Below are 18,907 nucleotides of genomic sequence, written 5' to 3'. Positions count from 1 at the left end.
TCCTTGACTCACTGAGTTCACCCTACTTCATTCAACCTACACTGTGCTGAGAAAAAAACAAAACAAACAAACAAACAAACAAACAAAAAAACAGGAACCCAAACTCTTGATTTAATTGGAGAGAATCCTGAAATGCAAAAGTCAAAAAAATTTACCCTAAAGCTGTGCCTCTTTTAAATATTCTAAATGGAAAGTTCTCCAAATTCATTATTATATCAGGAAAAAACATGAATGCTGAGGCACAAAATCTATGGGTTAAAGAAACTACTTTAACTCAGAGTGGTGGTCCAGGTGTTTAATACTAGCACCCTGGAGGCAGAGGTCAGTGGGTTTTTGTGAGCTTGAGTCCAGCTTGGTTATCACAGGAAATTTCAGGTCAGCAAGCTATTACATAGTGATACCTGGTTTTAAAAGACTATATTGTGTACAAGCAAGACAAAAATTCTAATGCTGCTACATATTTTGGGGTTTATATAAGTTTTGCCATAAAGATCAAGAAAGGCACATGATAATTAACTCATAAAACAGAAGACTGATAAAGAAATGTTTGTCATATGTCAATCTTATACATAGCATCAATTTAAAAAAAAAAAAAACCTGAATTTGAAACTATCTCCCCTTCCACTAATGCAACATTATTTCATTTGAAAAAAAGTAACGTATCACTATAGATTACTAGGATACTCTGATTTTAAAAAAGGCTGTTGTTAGAGTCCGGGTTATGCTTTATCTTGGCTACTTCATTCATTACCCATTTTGTCATTAGCCACAAGAGTGCCATTAACAAATCAATGATTCTGTGTATTTCTCAGTATTCTGTAGTGTCTTACATATATATTGCAAATTTATTATGAAATGTAAATCTATACCCAGAAATATGTTATCCACTGATACCGCCAGCTCTACATAGATGAGTGTTTATCTGTTCATGGATTCTGATTTTTTTAAAGTCCAAATACTAGTCTAATGACTGGAATCATATTTTCAAGATCAGTATGTCTATTCCCAAAGATATATTACCTTGTTTCTTAGGATGGGTAAGGAATACAATTAATTAATTTTGAAATTTACATAGGGTCATGACTATATTTATGTGTCAAGCACCTCTGGAAGTTTTAATTAGTGCTAATTAATGACTATAAATTAGGGTTATATATCATTTCATAGCTTGTGTCATTACAGAAAGAAAATACTTTTCTTGAGAAACAAGGGAATACATCATCAGAGGGCTTCTGTCAAAACAAACACTCCATATACTTCTAGCACAATCATTTTAAAGCTCATCAAATGAGCATGTTATATGAAGGAACATAAGAGTTTTTCTGTTGAAGAAAAATAACATTTTGAGAATGTAGAAGGAGTAGGTCATGAGGAGTGAGAACCATCCATGTACACTTGGAGTATCCATTTGGAGCAGGTAGAGAAGATGATATTGACTGAACATGCTTCTATGCAAAGTTGTGTTAATGAGGCAGAACTGCTGGAGTGCCTGCCTCTGCCAGCTACACTTTCACTGGCTGTGTCTTGTTGAAGATTGTTTTAATGATGCTTTGTGAGTTCCAGAGCTTAATTTTACGTGTTAGTGTGACATGCAGTGTATATGTTACAGCCATTCACAGTCTAAAACAACCCCTTTCTATTACCCCCAGACTCTCACGTCTAGAAAATAACATTTAAACCTCTCCTCACCAAAGTATTCCCAGATGTTTTATCAGATAATTTCTGAAGTTTTATTTCTTCTTTTGTATGAAGGATTTGCATTTTATTTAAATATCTATAATGTTTTTTAACAGTAACGGTTATTGTAGGTGTAGTTTTGAAAGCTTATCATTACTGTATTTACTTTTCAAATGGGAGTCTTGAGAATGGAGATGGATCCTTGTTTGCAAAGGTAGACTGGAAGGATGCATAAGCCATTTAGGTTTCCTTAGAGTTCATACAATAAAGTTTCTTCCAGTATTACGTAGATAACAAAAGCCTCAAGGTAAATTTATGTGATTGTGTTTAGAGCATTGTTGATAAGAAACAGCACTGACTGCTCTCCCGAGTCACATTAGAGATAAAAAGGCATGCAATACCCTGCAAACTAGGAACAACTTATTGATATAGCACATATTATCTGGAATGGACAAAATTCAATTTCCAAACAATTTTGTGTATTTGTTTCTACATTTTTCTGTCTACCTCACTGTGATGAGGTGTTTCAAGTCTTAAGGGCTCTTCAGGAAGAAATGATTCAAGGAAGTAATGAAGTTTAAAAAATCCGTTGAGTTGCTAAACAGTAGTCTTCTTTCCTAAAAACAATACATATTTAAAACAATACATATTTAATCACATTATTTTTGTTTTTCCAAAAATGCATTAGGGGTAACATACAATGTCATTTTTAGTACTTAATCATAATATTGGTAGCTGTCCTTTTTAAAACATCACGTTAGATGTACTGTGTTTATCATTGTGTTATGTCTGTTTAATACAAAACAAACTATGAATTGTTTTCATATTAAAATAGTTGAATATGCTTTGAATAACCCCATATACAAAACCAAAGAGCAGTTTTGGTAAAGACCTATTTAACATTGTACCTGTAGCACAAAATAACTGTCAAGCAAATTTGTAATGAAATAATCAGTCATTCTGTTTGAATTTTTTAATGCAGTAATGAATGAAACGTTTAATGAATTCAGTTTTGTGGTGGGATCTTATGAATAGTAAAATCACTTCTTTTGAGTTTCACTGAAAATAATTTAAATATTTTCATATTTTCTGGCTGTTTAATGTTATATATAGTTAATCATGTACCACATCAACTCGGTATTCATCAGTATAGTCATCTTTCAAATACCTGTCATTGTGTAGGCACAATCACAACATCATTGAGTCATTCATTTATCCATTCATCAATGTAAAAATATGTTGAATGCCAACTCCGAATCAGATACTAGTCCACTGATGAAATTTGTAAATGAATACTAATTCCTGTCATATAATTACCTGACAAATAGTAAAATTACTAAAGAAAACTTGTTCTAAAGTGGAGGTATTGCACTAGAGTGTGAGAATCACATCATGAAAGAGTAGAGATACCTGCAATTGGGAGTTTAGGGGGAATATACAAAGCAAAAGCTAAAAAGGCAATCAAAAGTTGCAGTGTTATGGAGAATATACTTGAAAAGGAACCAATAAGTCCAAATGTATGAAAACATGCAGAACTGTCTTAGGGATTTTCATTTATGTGTAGTATATTTTAGAAACACTGCAGAATATTTTCAATAATTTACTATATATTAATGATTAGAGTAGGAAGAAAATTCAACAGAATAATATCTTTAGTTGTGTGTTTTGACAATAAGGAAATCTAGTATATTTTTGAGGGTCAGAGTACATGCTAGCACACATCTTTAATCTTAGCTCTCTGGAGGCAGAAGCAGGAGGATTTTTTGAGTTAGATGCTGTCTGGACTACATAGTGAATGCCAGCACAGCAAGAAGCCATAGAAAAACACTGTTGATAAACCAAAATAAATCAAGAAAGAATAGTTAGTGCACTTTAGAAAATAAGCTATAAAACAGCCAGATGCTGTTCTGAAGGCACTGATGTCCAGATAATAAATGAAAAGCTATTTAATGATGAAGTAGGAGAAATACTGCGGAGACAAGTCTTAAGATGTATAACATATAGAAGTTCGGACAACTGAGTCATACATAGCAAAGTACATAAAGTTAATGTTCAAATTTGAAGGGACAAGGTCATTTTTGTATTAGTCATAGAAACTGGATGAGAGCAGTTGGAAAAATAGAGAGAAATACACAGGTTTTTCTGTTAGGTCCAATGAATTTGAAAGGTCCCAGAATACTTCTGTGAAAGCAATATATAAGAAGTTGGAATAAAGCTTTCCAAGAACTTAATCCAGAGCTGTTAAACAAAAGAGTCCAAGTGGATGGATAAAATAAAGACTACCTGAGATTTTGCCAAGGATCTTTGAACTTATCCTTTTTATAAATCTAGAGAGAAGAGAGAAACATCAAGGAAAAAGAATCAGTTAAGGATGTTGGTCAATCTATACGAAGAAAAGTAATATGTAGTCACAAAATAAAAAGTTGTCATTTACGATCTTTAGATGATATGAGACTGAGAGAAGGTTTCAAATATTTGCAGATTATTGGCTAGATGAAAAATGCAAGACACTAATATCTGGGGGATGGAGGTTAGAGGCAATCCGTGTTTCTCTTGAATAACACAATTATCTGAGTAAATATGATTGAAAAGAACTGCTAAAGCTCTAGGTTAAGGATCATTGAAGTGGAAAAGGAATATATAGTTGTAGATGTAGATGTAGATGAAGATGAAGATGAAGATGAAGATGAAGATATAGATATCCAGGAGGGTTCAGAAGGTACGAGGCCATGAACAAGAGGAAAATGTTGAGCAATTAAAGCTGGAAAAGACAGTGGCAAATGAGCTGGAAATAAATGAAAGAGAGAATAGAAAATGCCTGATGTGTGGTATATGAGGTAATGACCTTAAAAATAGGCTTAGAAGGCTTGAGACAGAATAATCTAGATAACATGATTTTCTCGGCATCAAGAAATAGCAGCTCAAAATGTGAATTCCATTCAAAATGAGTGTTCTCATTTCTTATTACTGGCATGGAAATTGGCTCTGGGTTTGAGAAACGTCGATTGCATTTGCTGCTCCTGGGGAGATGTGATTGATTCACCGTGTTTAGATGTGGCTAACTGCGGCTCACTTTGTTCTAGGCGGTGTGGCTACAGCAAAGCAAAGCAGGATCCAGAAGAGGAAAAGATGCACTTTCATAACGGGCACAGTAAGCAAATTGTGCAAAATAAAAGCAAAAGACTTTATTATGATGATGATTGCTGCTCAGGTTAGGCAATTTGTAGTAATTGACTAAACCCATTGCCTATAAAAACAAGCAAGTACTTCTTGCATTTATAGCTCATGGCTTTGGGCAACCTCTGACTGGTTTATTCGGTTCAAAACAAATATGTCCATTATGATCATTAGAATAAAAATTCTTGTCTCTTATTAAAATGCTATTGTATGTAAAATCAACATTTCAGGTGGACTCCAAACACCATGGAGTGTGAGTAAAATCTGTCATTAAATCAGAGCATTAGATCTAATGTCTGAAAGTTTTGCAGCTGCTTCTTTTTGCAGGACTATAGTAGGAATTTCCTGCTGAACAGAGACTCTCTGTCATCAGTCTTGGTTCAAATATCCTGAAAGGGACCATATTTTTAAAGAAATGTATGAAATCCCATTTCAATATGAAGGATAAAAAAAACTTCAAAGAGCTTCAATTGTAGTATTTTAATGTGTTTACTTTTCTGTGAGTGGTACACAACATGAATCAATTAGAAAAATGAGTGGAGGCAGAGATCTTTCACTTCAGTCAGTCTACCAGGACCATGCATAACATATGAAAAGCCTGGAGTCCACTTCATCGTCCTATGTATTTGCTATCAATCTTTGAAATGGCATCCTGGTATGAATAGTGGCAGCTGGGACTCAGGTAATGTACAGATCTATGGGAACAGACACAGAGTGAGAATTAGAAGTTCGGATTTCCTCTTGACTTCTCCTCCAGAACCACTAGAAGTTACTTTAAATGGCCTTTCAAAGTCACAATTAATGATTTGTTACAATATCGGAAAACATGACTCTATAAACACAACCAACCATTATTTTCTTGACTTCTTCAACATTCACAATGTTCTCCATAAGCATCCAAGTCCCACTCTCTGGACAGTATCTTGAAATATGTTTACACAAATATGCAATCATGTACACATATTTTATGTACAGAAACACCCACATTTTAAGTAATAAATGAAAATAACTATGTATAGAAACATCATAAATCAGGAAAAAGCATGTTCTTGCAACTCAACCATCTTTAGAAGTAAAAGAGTTCAGTCACACTTGATTGTTCACAAATTCATAATTAAGCGCAGTCATCTTTACTACATTAATACCCACATACTGTTACAGTTAAACTGCCAGGAGTAAGAACCTATATTGATCCGCACACCTATGAAGATCCCAATCAAGCTGTTCATGAATTTGCCAAGGAGATTGAAGCTTCATGCATCACCATTGAGAGAGTTATCGGGGCAGGTATGAGGATGTCTAAATTTTGAAATTTCAGCTTTGTTTGTACTACAGAATATAATACATCAATGTCTTCAATAGAATATCCTTAATCTCTTGTAATTAACTTTCAAAATTGTAACGGATCATCTCTCGATGCTATCTTCTGTGTAGTTGATATATAAATGAGCAAATGTCTGCCTTATTTATGAAGCAAGTAAAGAATCTTTGCATATATATACATATATATGCATATGTGTATATATATATATGTATATTCTGTAATACTGGAAATTATTTGCTTTGTTCAATTCATCTTGACCATGTGTTTCCACAATTGAATTACTCTTTGTCTTATTCTCTTTTCTTCTTTTCTTATCATCAGTAGTAGGTCCTAGTAGACTATGAAGGAAGAAAAACCAAAATGAATTATAGTCAGTTTTTTTTTTTTAATTTCTATCTACTGTTACCATTTGGATTGTTTAGTATAAACTAGTAAGCCCTAAGGTGTCATTAGATCACATACACAAGATATTTCCAAATGTGACATGTACTTTTGTTAATAGTACTGTGGATGTTTGGTCTCACTTTTAATTTATTTTCTTCCATCTGAACCTTTAGTATAAACTAGTAAGCCCTAAGGTATCTTTAGATCACATACACAAGATATTTCCAAATGTGACATGTACTTTTGTTAATAGTACTGTGGATGTTTGGTCTCACTTTTAATTTATTTTCTTCCATCTGAACCTTAATACTTCAGAAGTTTGTAGCTTTGCTAGAATTTGTATTAGAATAAGAATTCTGAATGAGTTTAAACAGTGTTCTTCCATCTTCATCACAAGGTGAATTTGGTGAAGTTTGCAGTGGACGCTTGAAACTACCTGGAAAAAGAGAACTGCCTGTGGCTATCAAAACTCTTAAAGTAGGCTATACGGAAAAGCAGCGCAGAGACTTCCTGGGTGAAGCAAGTATTATGGGGCAGTTTGATCATCCAAACATCATCCATCTAGAAGGTGTTGTGACTAAAAGTAAGTATAGTCACACCGAGTGTGTGTGTGTGTGTGTGTGTGTGTGTGTGTGTGTGTGTGTGTGTGTGTGTGTGTGAGAGAGAGAGAGAGACATCATGGGTGTCTGTTTAAATCTTTGTGACTTCTACATCAGTGGTTCTCAACCTTCCTAAAGTTGCTACTCTAATTCCTCATGTTGCAGAAACTCACAACCTTAAGATGATTTTTCTTGATACTTCATAACTCTAATTTTGCTAGTTATGAATTTCAGTGCAAAGATTTCTGCATTTCTTAAATGCCCACCATTGTGATCAGGGCTCACAAATTGGGAACTACCACTCTACAGTAAAAGAACTGACCAAACAAAGTATCAATTTCTCAACTAGTAGCATTTTTTCCAGTATTTGGTAGATTTTTCTTAAAGGTGATCTGTAATAACACCAAATGTTCATCTTATAAAAAGTATATTTATTTACCATAAATTCACTGCCAAAAACCAAAACAGTAGACAAAATTATATTGAGTAAAACAACAACAAAATAAAATAGATTAAGCATTTTAGTAATAGTTATTTATGTAAGTTTTGAAATTTTAGCTGTGAGCTTAGCATTCAGCAGCTGAGTCATCTCTTGGTACCTGTTTATGTAATTTTTATTTATTTAGTTTTGTGCTACTGGGAATTAATTGTTCTCATCAACAGCCTCAAAAAAATCCAAAAGGATTAATTTGGTTTTTATTAAAGGAAATATGGATTTAATTCAGAATTACCAGAAGTTTATATTCTATTTAAATATTTGCTAACATCTTATGAATATATTTTTATAATGTGCCTCTCCATAAAGGATTTCAAATATTTTAATGTTCACTTGCTCAATAAAGAAGTTAACTGATAATCCACTTGTCCAGGAATGACTTTCTTCCATATTATTTTGTCATAAGGCACATAATTTATAGTTAGTACTCATAAAAACCTGCTCAGAGAACTCTCTTTGATATGATATGCATATGTCATATCAATAATTCTGAATACACACAGTTAGGCTGGGGGAGAATGAATGAAAGAATGAATGAATGAATGAGAATCAAATGAATATAACAATACAAAATGCATAGCTCTGTAGTCAGAGTACTTCCTTGGGCAACGCCTATTACCAGTTTTATGCCATGATACCTTTTTTGGGGCTCTGAGGTACCTCAATTTATCTCATTGATGTGGATTATTATAAAATTTAAATTATAGAAACTACTTTCCTTCTTAAAAAGTTTAGACATAGGATCATAAAATGCTACACAAGCTTTTAAAAATTCTCACTGCCACAGTAACCTCTGCTTAATAATTTCAGAAATGTCAAGTGTGTATTTGAAGAATGCTTAAAGTTACACATGCCACAGTGTATTTAGAAAAAGTGTTAAAAACTCCCAAATTCCAGCTTTTTGCAGGATATTTGTGGCATGGTTCAGCTGGCTTTGTCCTATAAGTACACATGCAGTCTTGTTATATAGGGCTACAGGTGTGATGTCTCTGCTTTCTTGGAGACTCAAGGTCTCCTCTCACAGAGAAAAATAGGAGTTAAACAGTAAAAATAAAGTATTTCCTAATAGGGCAGAACTATATGTACTTTGTATTTGGGCTTTAATATTTTGCATTTTTCTCTGAAATATACATCTCACATTCTTCACAATTTCTTCTATCCCTTCTGAAGTTCCACAAATCCTGGGACACAGTCACTCCTCATTCAACCTCAGTGTGATCTGCTGGTCATTCCAGTGCTATAAGATGTTTGCAATGATCTATAATGTTCCCATATTTGGTCCAAAACTCTTCTTTAAATCTTAGGGTTAACATTCTTATATTTGATACAGTTTTTCGTTCTCTAACAAAACAGAGAGTTGTCCTCAGAGAGGATAGGTAATGCACTGAGTATTTAAGTAAATCTATCTTATGTAAATCTGTTTCAAAACAACCACTTTCTTTAAACACCTGGAGCCACACTGTCATACAAGAAATATAAATAATGCCCACCTCAAGTGATAGTTAGCCATAACGACTGTTATAATGTCCTTTTGCATATTTGGTGAGTAGATCTGTGTGATAAAAAAAATTATACTACTGAAAAGACATATTTTTCATGTATTAAAATAACAGTGTTTCAGAGTAGTAGGTGATGCTCCAATTTATAAGAAGTATTCATTCATATTTACACATTCTTGATTTATTATAGACCATCTTTATACAGCAGTGTTCTGAGGAGCTTAATGGACACAACACCCTATAATAACACAGGCGAATTTCTCATATATTTTTACCCATCTCTAGCATTTATTATTAGGAGCTAATGTGGAAGTCAACAAACGATCATATGCAGATTATGAGTTCTCTTCTAAAAAATGACACTGCTGAGGAGAAGATAGTTTTCAATTTTTGTTCTCCTAATGAAATATTCTGCTTGATGTTGCTACCCAAAGGAAGACTATGTAGTAGGAAAGCAAATGTAAAAGCTGAAAATAACTTCTTCGGTTTCAACTTCGTGATCTGTGTGAGGTCAAACTGTATTTCTCTGTTTTTAAATGCAACCTTTGATGTTCAACTTAGGAAGGCTTCAACTTGTTTTCAATTTACCATGTTGTGACTTACTTTATTTGTGTCCTTAATTTCATGCTCTCTGATCTGATGCTAATTTATTCAGCAATTATTCTCAACCTGCAGCACACAGATAATGAGACATAAGTGCAACCAACTCTTGAGATTTTTCTGATTGAAGCTGAAGCAGGGAGTCTGGAGTAGTACCCCAGACTATGAGTGATGTCACTGCTCTGCAGGTGACAAAAGAATAAGGACCCATTTGGATTCCTTCTGTGATTTTTGGTTATGAAATACATATTATATATAATATGTATATTATATATAACATTTATAAGAAAAGTCTTATGAATTAAAAATCCCATAGGTTTCAGCTTAATTGACTAATTTGCAGTGCAAGACACAATGATCAATATATGCAGTGGCAATTTTTACTATTTAATGAAACCCTGGGGAGGGGGGAATGAAATAAAGACATAAACTATGGGGTTTTTTTCACAGTGTTAGAAAACTCCCTTCTTTCAATTCTGTGTATATTCATGAGGGAACACTCTTCTTGCACATATATGTTTGCATGCTTGTGAAGACAGAGCCTGAGATGCTGCTTCCCAGGAGCCACTCACTCCTTTTGTCCTGTTTTGTTTTGTTTCCTTGTTTATTCTTGGACAGACTACTTTACTGACTTGGAACACACCATGTAGGCCAGACAGGGCTGCCAGTGAGCTCCTGAGACCCTCCTGTCTTCATCTGCTGCACTCCTGCAGCTACAAATGCAGAACACTCTGTTTGTTGTTTTGTGTTTTCAAAATCAAACTCAGTCCCCATGACTTCATGAGAAGCAATTTCTTTTTACATAGTAAAAACTCACCATCCTACCTGCTTAGTTATCTTTATTTCCATGGGATGAAGGAGTGACTTAGTCAATAAATTACTCACCAGGCAAAGATAACAGTACCAGGTTCCAGCTGTCATCTAACACTCTGGCATAATGCTATCAGGTTGTGATTCCAATATTGGGTAGGTAGAGATGACCAGACCACAAAAACTCACTGACTAGACAGTCTAGTGAGTGACCCTGTATATCAAAAGGGGAGGGGGGCTTGGTTCCTGATTCATGATATTCTGTTTTGTTTGTTTGTTTGTTTATTAGATATTTTCTTTATTTACATTTCAAATGCTAAACCTAAAGTTCCCTATACCCTCCCCTGCCCTGCTCCTGTACTCACCCATTCCCACTTCTTAGCCCTGGTGTGCCCCTGCACTGGGGCATATAACATTTTTAAGACCAAGGGGCCTCTCTTCCCAATGATGGCCAACAAGGCCATCTTCTGCTACATATTCAGCTAGAGACACGAGCTCTGGGGATACTGGTTAGTTCATATTGTTGTTCCACCTATAGGGTTGTAGAGCCCTTCAACTCCTTGGGTACTTTCTCTAGCTCCTCCATTGGGGCCCTGTGTTCCATCCTATAGATGACTGTGAGCATCCACTTCTGTATTTGCCAGGCACTGGCATTGCCTCACATGAGACAGCTATACCAGGGTCCTTTCAGCAAAATCTTGCTGGCATATGCAATAGTGTCTGGGTTTGGTGGCTGATTATGGGCTGGTTCCCCAGGTGGGGTAGTCTTAGCTCCAAACTTTGTCTCTGTAACTCCTTTCGTGGGTATTTTGTTCCCTATTCTAAGGAGGAATGAAGTATCCTCACTTTGGTCTTCCTTCTTGATTTTCTTGTGTTTTGCAAATTGTATCTTGGGTATTCTAAGTTTCTGGGCTAATATCCACTTATCAGTGAGTGCATATCAAGTGATTTCTTTTGTGACTGGGTTACCTCACTAAGAGTGATATCCTCCAGATACATTCATTTACCCAAGAATTTCATAAATTCATTGTTTTTAATAGCTGAGTAGTACTCTATTGTGTAAATGTACCACAGTTTCTGTATCCATTCCTCTGTTGAGGGACATCTGGGTTATTTCCAGCTTCTGGTTATTATAAATAAGGCTGCTAAGAACATAGTGGAGCATGTGTTCTTATTACCAGTTGGAACTTCTTCTGGGTATATGCCCAGGATAGGTATTGCTGGATCTTAGTAGTATTATGTCCAATTTTCTGAGAAACCTCCAGACTGACTTCCAGAGTGGTTGTATAAGCTTGCAATCCCACCAGTAGTGGAGAAGTGTTTCTCTTTCTCCATATCTTCACCAGCATCTGCTATCACCTGAATTTTTGATCTTAGATATTCTGCTGGTGTGAGATGAAATCTTAGGGTTGTTGTGATTTGCATTTCCCTGATGATTAAGGATGTTGAACATTTTTTTTCATGTGCTTCTCAGCCATTCGGTATTCCTCAGTTGAGAATTCTTTGTTTAGCTCCGAACCCCACTTTAATGAGGTTATTTGAATTTATGGAGTCTATCTTCTTGAGCACTTTGTATATATTGGATATTAGTTCCCTATCAAATTTAGGGTTGGTAAAAATCCTTTCCCAATCTGTTGGTGGCCTTTTTCTTTTATTGACAGTGTCCTTTGCCTTTCAGAAGCTTTGCAATTTCACGAGGTCCCATTTGTCAATTCTTGATCTTACAGCACAAGCTATTGCTGTTTTGTTTAGGAATTTTTCCCCAGTGCCCACATCTTTGAGGCTTTTCCCTACTTTCTCCTCTATAAATTTTAGTATCTCTAGTTTTATGTAGGGTTCTTTGATTCACTTAGACTTGAATTTCGTACAAGGAGATAATAATGGATTAATTCTCATTCTTCTACATGACAACCACCAGTTGTGCCAACACCATTTGTTGAAAATGATGTCTTTTTTCACTGGATGGTTTTAGCTCCCTTGTCAAAGATCAAGTGACCATAGGTGTGTGGATTCATTTCTGGGTTTTCAATTCTATTCCATTTATCTACCTGTCTGTCATTGTACCAGTACCATGCAGTTTTTTTTTGTTTTTTTTTTATCACAATTGCTCTGTAGAACAGCTTGAGGTGAGGCATGGTGATTCCCCCCAGATGTTCTTTTATTGTTGAGAATAAAAGGATAGTTCAATGTAGGGAAGTCCATCAACATAATTCACTATATAAACAAACTCAAGGACAAAAACCACATGATCATCTCGTTAGATGCTGAGAAAGCATTTGACAAAATCCAACATCCATTCATGATAAAAGTGTTGGAAAAATCAGGAATTCAAGGCCCATACCTAAACATAATAAAAGCAATATACAACAAACCAGTAGCCAACATCAAACTAAATGAAGAGAAACTCAAAGCAATCTCACTAAAATCAGGGCTAGACAAGGCCACTTTCCCCCTACCTATTCAATACAGTACTTGAAGTCCTAGCCAGAGCAATTAGACAACCAAAGGAGATCAAGGGGCTACAAGTCGGAAAGGAAGAGGTCAAAATATCACTTTTTTCAGATGATATGATAGTATATATAAGTGGCCCTAAAAATTCCACCAGATTCATGATATTCTACCTGAAGTTGGCATATGATATGACCTTTATGCACAGAGCCACGTGTGTTTTGGTTTATGCTCATAAGCATATCCTATGCACAATTTTCCTATTGGTGGAAAATTCCATAGTCTCAAGAAAGGCGCAGAAGTTTCTATTGAGATGAAACACTGTATAGTTTTATTTGTTAGTTAAAATAATGTAGAAATAAATTTACTTCTATTATGAAATGGAAAAAATTTAACCAAATATCAGAATAACTTTAAAGTAGTAATTGTATTACATTCCAGTTTCCAGGAAGATGAGATAGTCAGATTAATTGACAATTGATCACTAAATTATTCTGAAAATGTGGACGGACTAGATCTCTCATGATTCATTCATTTCTTAAAGGAGTATTCATTTTTAAAAATATGATTTCTTTTTTTTTTTGAGACTTGCACACAATGCATCAATCCAGATACATCCACTCCCCACTCTTTGTGTCTCACTTATTTACCTGGTTTTCCTTTTCTTGGCATAGACACTCTCACAGCACATGTCCTTAGTCCTAGGTCTCTTACAAAGACTTTTTGTTCTCTCCTCCATGATGTTCCCTGAATCTTATATGAAAAGGTTGAGATATGAATACATTACATGGGCACGAGTTGTCACCAATCAGCTCTTTTTATAACTGCAAGTCTAGCCATTCTGAATTCTTAATATTAATTCTTCATTGAAAATAGAAGCTTCATTAATTAAGGCTGAAAGTAACACTTAACTGCGCATATAAGGACAAATATTTAGAATATAGTTAGAAATTATACTGGTTTAAGAAAGTGGTGAGAGTAGGTTCTCTTCAAGGGTCCTTGGCCTCACCACAGTAACTGACTAAATTTATATTTCCAGGTATAATTCATTCCTTAAGAAGTGGCATGAACCTTAATTTCATGGCATTTGTTTAGCCTACCCCCATCCCAGATATAAGTGCCACTGTTTCACACATTGGAATATCTAGAATTGCTGGCCATTGTGCTTGTCTGTGGTTGGAGTTAGAGAGGACATAGGCTTGCTTATCTTCCTCTCCACGTCCTGCATGGCTCCAAGGAAAAGGATTTCTGGTCAAATCCAAAATTATTCCTTCAAGCCCTATGTCTGAGCAATGTGGTTACTTCAGCAAGAGGGTCTTAGATCATTTTTAGACCCTCATTTCTATTTTAATTATTGTCATTATGACAACAGACTTTAAGATTTTTTCTTTTTTATTCTTCCTTCCTTCCTTCCTTCCTTCCTTCCTTCCTTCCTTCCTTCCTTCCTTCCTTCCTTCCTTCCTCTCTCTCTCTCTCTCTCTCTCTCTCTCTCTCTCTCTCTCTCTCTCTCTCTCTCTCTCTCTCTCTCTCTCTCTTTCTTTCTTTCATTCTTTCTTTCTTTTTTTTTGTGTATTTGACTACCTGTAGCTGTCTTCAGACCCACCAAAAGAGGGCATCAATTCTCCATTACAGATGGTTGTGAGCCACCATGGGGTTGCTGGGAATTGAACTCAGGACCTCTGGTAAATCAGTCAGTGCTCTTAATCCCAGAGCCATCTCTCCAGCACTTTTATTTTCCTTCATGACATGTTTTAACTTACTAAAAATATTTATATTTGATATTTTATTTATTTATATTTAAAATGTTATCCCCTTTCTGTGTGGTTTACCCTCTGCAAACCCCTTATCCCTTCTCCCCTCCCCCTGCTTATATGATGGTGCTACCCTACCTACCCACCCACCAAGTCCTGCCTCCAAGCTTTGGCAATTTCACAGCAAAATATGCTCATCTGTTGCCCTCAGACTTTATCAAACACTGCTTTTCTATTATGTTTCAATAGCAACAAGCAAACACAACACCCTAATTACAATGCATAGTTAACTTGATGAAAACCTGCTGTAGCCCCATGCTCCCATACATTCTCTGCGAAAATACTAAGTAATTATCTTCCCCTTTTCCCGTTACTTCATTCAGTAGCTTCACTTTCATTTGCCCTCCAATTTTAATTCACTCTGACCTTCTCCATAGGATCATAGACATTTATTCATTTATCATCACTCTTCCTTCAAGTCTGAGTATCTGCATGGTAACAGGTTGGAACTCCGTGATGCGAAGTAGCTGAGTGACAGACAGTCTCCAGGTCCAGATCACCATGCAGGCTAAGAGGGCAAGCTGCAAAGGAAAGGAGCTCTTAAGTTTTCATTTGCATGTTCCCAATCAAAGCCCAACCTTACAGAGATTTCGCACATTTACGAAAGGAAGAGCCATTTATAGAACATCCAGAGGCAGTCCTATAAATGGCATCAGCCTTTCTTGGCACTTGTTCTCACTGTATGTTGCGCTATATTTACATTTGCACCTGGTTTATCACCTTTAAGACACAGCGAGCTACTTCAAACGGCTGTATTTATAAACCCTCCTGTCTATCACAAGGCTAAACACACTGAACAATTCTAAGAACTCACATGAAGGATAAACCATTAGAATGTATAAAGGATAAACTTTGTTTTGAATGTTCTTAAATTTATTTGGCCCTGTGTACTATATATGATAAACTTAGGAGTTAAGCTAAGGAACATCAGGAACATTCTTAGGGAAAGATGATAATTAAAAAAAAAAACATGAATATGATCCACAAATGGGCTTAATTGTTTTTATATTCAAAGAGTCAAGAAATGAGCTGTTAAATGTTATGGAAAAAAGCGAGGGAAAGTAGCTTCCACTGATGCTCAAGTTTGGTTCTCAGAAGATGACTTTTGCTTGTGTACAAAAGGCTGAAAACTAAAAGCATGCCATAGTTTAGATTGCTATAGTGTAAAAAATGCACACTGTATATTCTATTTGGCCTCTAAATATACATTACTCATCAAATCATATCATTATCCAGTATAGGAAAGAATGAATGCATGCAATTTATGTAAAAATGTACAACTAATTAAAAGAATGCATTTCACATTGCTTTTATTCTGGAGATAGGTCAGTTAGGAAGACTTGCCTTGTCAGTCAGCATGAGAATCTAAATTCAGTTCCCAGTACCTACTTATATACCCAGGCTTGGTGGTCTGTAGCAGATAAGCAAGCACTGGGGAAGAAAAGGAGGGCAGATGTGGAATCCCTGGCCAGAATGCTGCCCCATCATTTCTTTGATATTGTACTTTTTTGTCCTTTTCAGGTAGCTACAGTCATTAAAGAAGGAAATGCAGAATAACATTTTAAAAATAAGAGTAGATACTCTTAAGTTCCAGTCATTTAGGAAAAAATTAATTTGTAACAATAGATAACAGCTAAATCACAAATCGTTGTTAGAAAGGACTGATTTTAAGTCACAAGAATTTCATTATAAAACAATGTTACTAGACTTCAGATTTTCGATTCTATAACTTCTGTAAAAGTAATTATAATAAGAACTAAACTCATTTCATAATTTATTAATATCTGAATTCTGAAACATCAAGACAGACAGACAAGGTAGTTGTAGCTTGAGAATGACCATTTTTGAGAACATTTATGCTAATACAAACTCTCAAATATCCTTTAATAGAAAGTTTTGAATTATATATTTAAAATATCATTTCACCTCAGATGAATCATATGGGGTTTGGTTATTTAATATTTGCTCTAATTAAAATTATGGAACTTTACAGCTGATTTTTAATACTCTAACAGACAGCAAGTAATCAACCCACAGAGTTAAAATGTACACCCATCTTTCTAACTAGCTATTCGGTAGCTCGGTAGTTTGTCTGCCTGCTTTGTTGTTGCTCTGTTTGCTTTTCTCTCTCAATAAGGATTATCTATTTCCATCAGGGGAAAACTACCTTACTTTTTGGTTGGCAGGGATCACTAATAGTTAAGTGGCTCTAACCACGTTATCCTTGGTTTCTCTTAAGGTTAAAATTAAATTATTTTCAAACTGGTCAGTGTCAGTACACAGAGTGCAATGCAACCCAAATCCTGTGGAACAATAAAATGAAACAGCCATGGACAGGGACCCATATACATGGATGTATATTTAGTCCTTTGCCACTTAGAAAGTGTTTCTAATATAATCCATATGACATTTGTTTTCGATTGAATTATGATACCTCTAAATGAAAGGCTCCCTAATAGTCTGAAGTGCTGTCAGAGTTTATTGATGAGCTAATGGCTTCATAAAATCAGGTAGTATTAACACAAGTAATGTAAGTCCAGATTTAACTACAGATTTGTGATGTAGCCTTGTTTAATGTTTCTCAGAACTGAACTTACCTCTCGGGTTATTGTTCAACTGCAGGATCTATTTCAATTGACTTCACTGGGGACACATATTTTCCATTTCTAACAAGATTATAGGCTGTGCCTCTGCTATTTATCATGGTCCACAATGTGAGAAGCAAGAACTGTACCGAGAGTTCACAGAGATTTCTTTAAATAACTTTGGCATATGGGTTGTAAGATTGTACAATGGGGAAAGTAGTATTCTACCTTTCTTAAAGATGAATAGTAGATTTTAGCTAACACACACACACACACACACACACACACACACACATCCCACAGAATACAAGGATATTTTCTGTCATCAGGAATTCTAGATTCACAAAACTGAATCAAGTGCAACCATAATTCTGAGGCCAGCATGCGAAAACAGCAAGTTCTAGTAGAGCTAAAATGCAAAATGATACTCAACCCTATTCTCAAAACAAAATAAAATTAAAAAACCAAACAACAAATTCAATTTGTAACATAATGAAAGGCATGTACTATGAGATCTACCCTCCAAAAACAAACAAACAAACTTTAGCTCATTATCACTAACAAAATGCTGTGCAAACATTTCTTGAACTTCCACGAATAATGCCTGCACAAATGTAAACTTACTGAGTAGTAATTCCTATTTCCTTCTTCTCCTAGCCCTTCATAAAAGCAAACTACATTTCCATTCTAACATGTGTTCTTCTTAGCCTAAAGAACCTTATGTAATTCTCTATTTTTTAAAATATTTTTATTAGGTATTTTCCTCATTTACATTTCCAATGCTATCCCAAAAGTTCCCCATACCCTCCCGCCCACTCCCTACCCACCCACTCCCACTTTTTGGCCCTGGCATTCCCCTGTACCGGGGCATATAAAGTTTGCATATCCAATGGGCCTCTCTTTCCAGTGATGGCCGACTAGGCCATCTTTTGATACATATGCAGCTAGAGTCAAGAGCTCCGGGGTACTGGTTAGTTCATAATGTTGTTCCACCTATAGGGTTGCAGACCCCTTTAGCTCCTTGGGTACTTTCTCTAGCTCCTCCATTGGGGGCCCTGTGATCCATCTTACAAGTGAAATGTAAACTCACATTGTAATAGAGTGACTGCAGTGTGAGTGTGTGTGTCTGTGTGTGTGTGTGTGTGTGTGTGGTGAATGGTGGGATATGGATGGATGGAGAGAGGTACAGACAGATAGACCGATACACAGGAACAGACTCAGAGACAAAGAGAGACAGTGAAAGAAACATAAAAGAAGAATAAGAGAAATTGAATTCCTCTGGAAATGGAGTCAATGTTTACGTAGTTTGTTTGAAATAGTCATGATTAACAAGTCTATATTAGCACACAAAAAAATAACATACATTAGAGCATAAGTTTGCTCTAGAAATATGTTATTGAGAAATATAAAACCATAGTTTGAAAAGCAAGAGAACATTCCTTATATCTCCAGCTCAACTTTCTAAAATGCTTTCTCTCATTAGCTTTAGTAACAACC

The 18,907-nt window shown here is 35.4% G+C and overlaps 1 protein-coding gene across 6 annotated transcripts in view; it reads left to right on the top strand.

Moving 5' to 3' along the window:
• Epha5 (EPH receptor A5) overlaps positions 1-18,907 on the top strand; it is a 367,297-nt gene that overhangs the window by 308,998 nt on the left and 39,392 nt on the right. For all 6 annotated transcript variants that reach the window (XM_085836803.1, XM_021161798.3, XM_085836802.1 and 3 more), the window contains 3 exons: positions 4,761-4,828; positions 6,016-6,141; positions 6,960-7,145. In XM_085836803.1, coding sequence (XP_085692929.1) covers positions 4,761-4,828; positions 6,016-6,141; positions 6,960-7,145 — 380 coding nt within the window. The remainder of the gene's footprint in view (positions 1-4,760; positions 4,829-6,015; positions 6,142-6,959; positions 7,146-18,907) is intronic.

The sequence above is a fragment of the Mus caroli genome, unplaced genomic scaffold (genome assembly GCF_978045245.1).
Source record: "Mus caroli unplaced genomic scaffold, Mus_caroli_1 scaffold_4, whole genome shotgun sequence".
Taxonomy (NCBI): Eukaryota; Metazoa; Chordata; class Mammalia; order Rodentia; family Muridae; genus Mus; species Mus caroli.
Note: the sequence above shows the minus strand (reverse complement) of the source record. Positions and strands in the feature narration are given on the sequence as shown.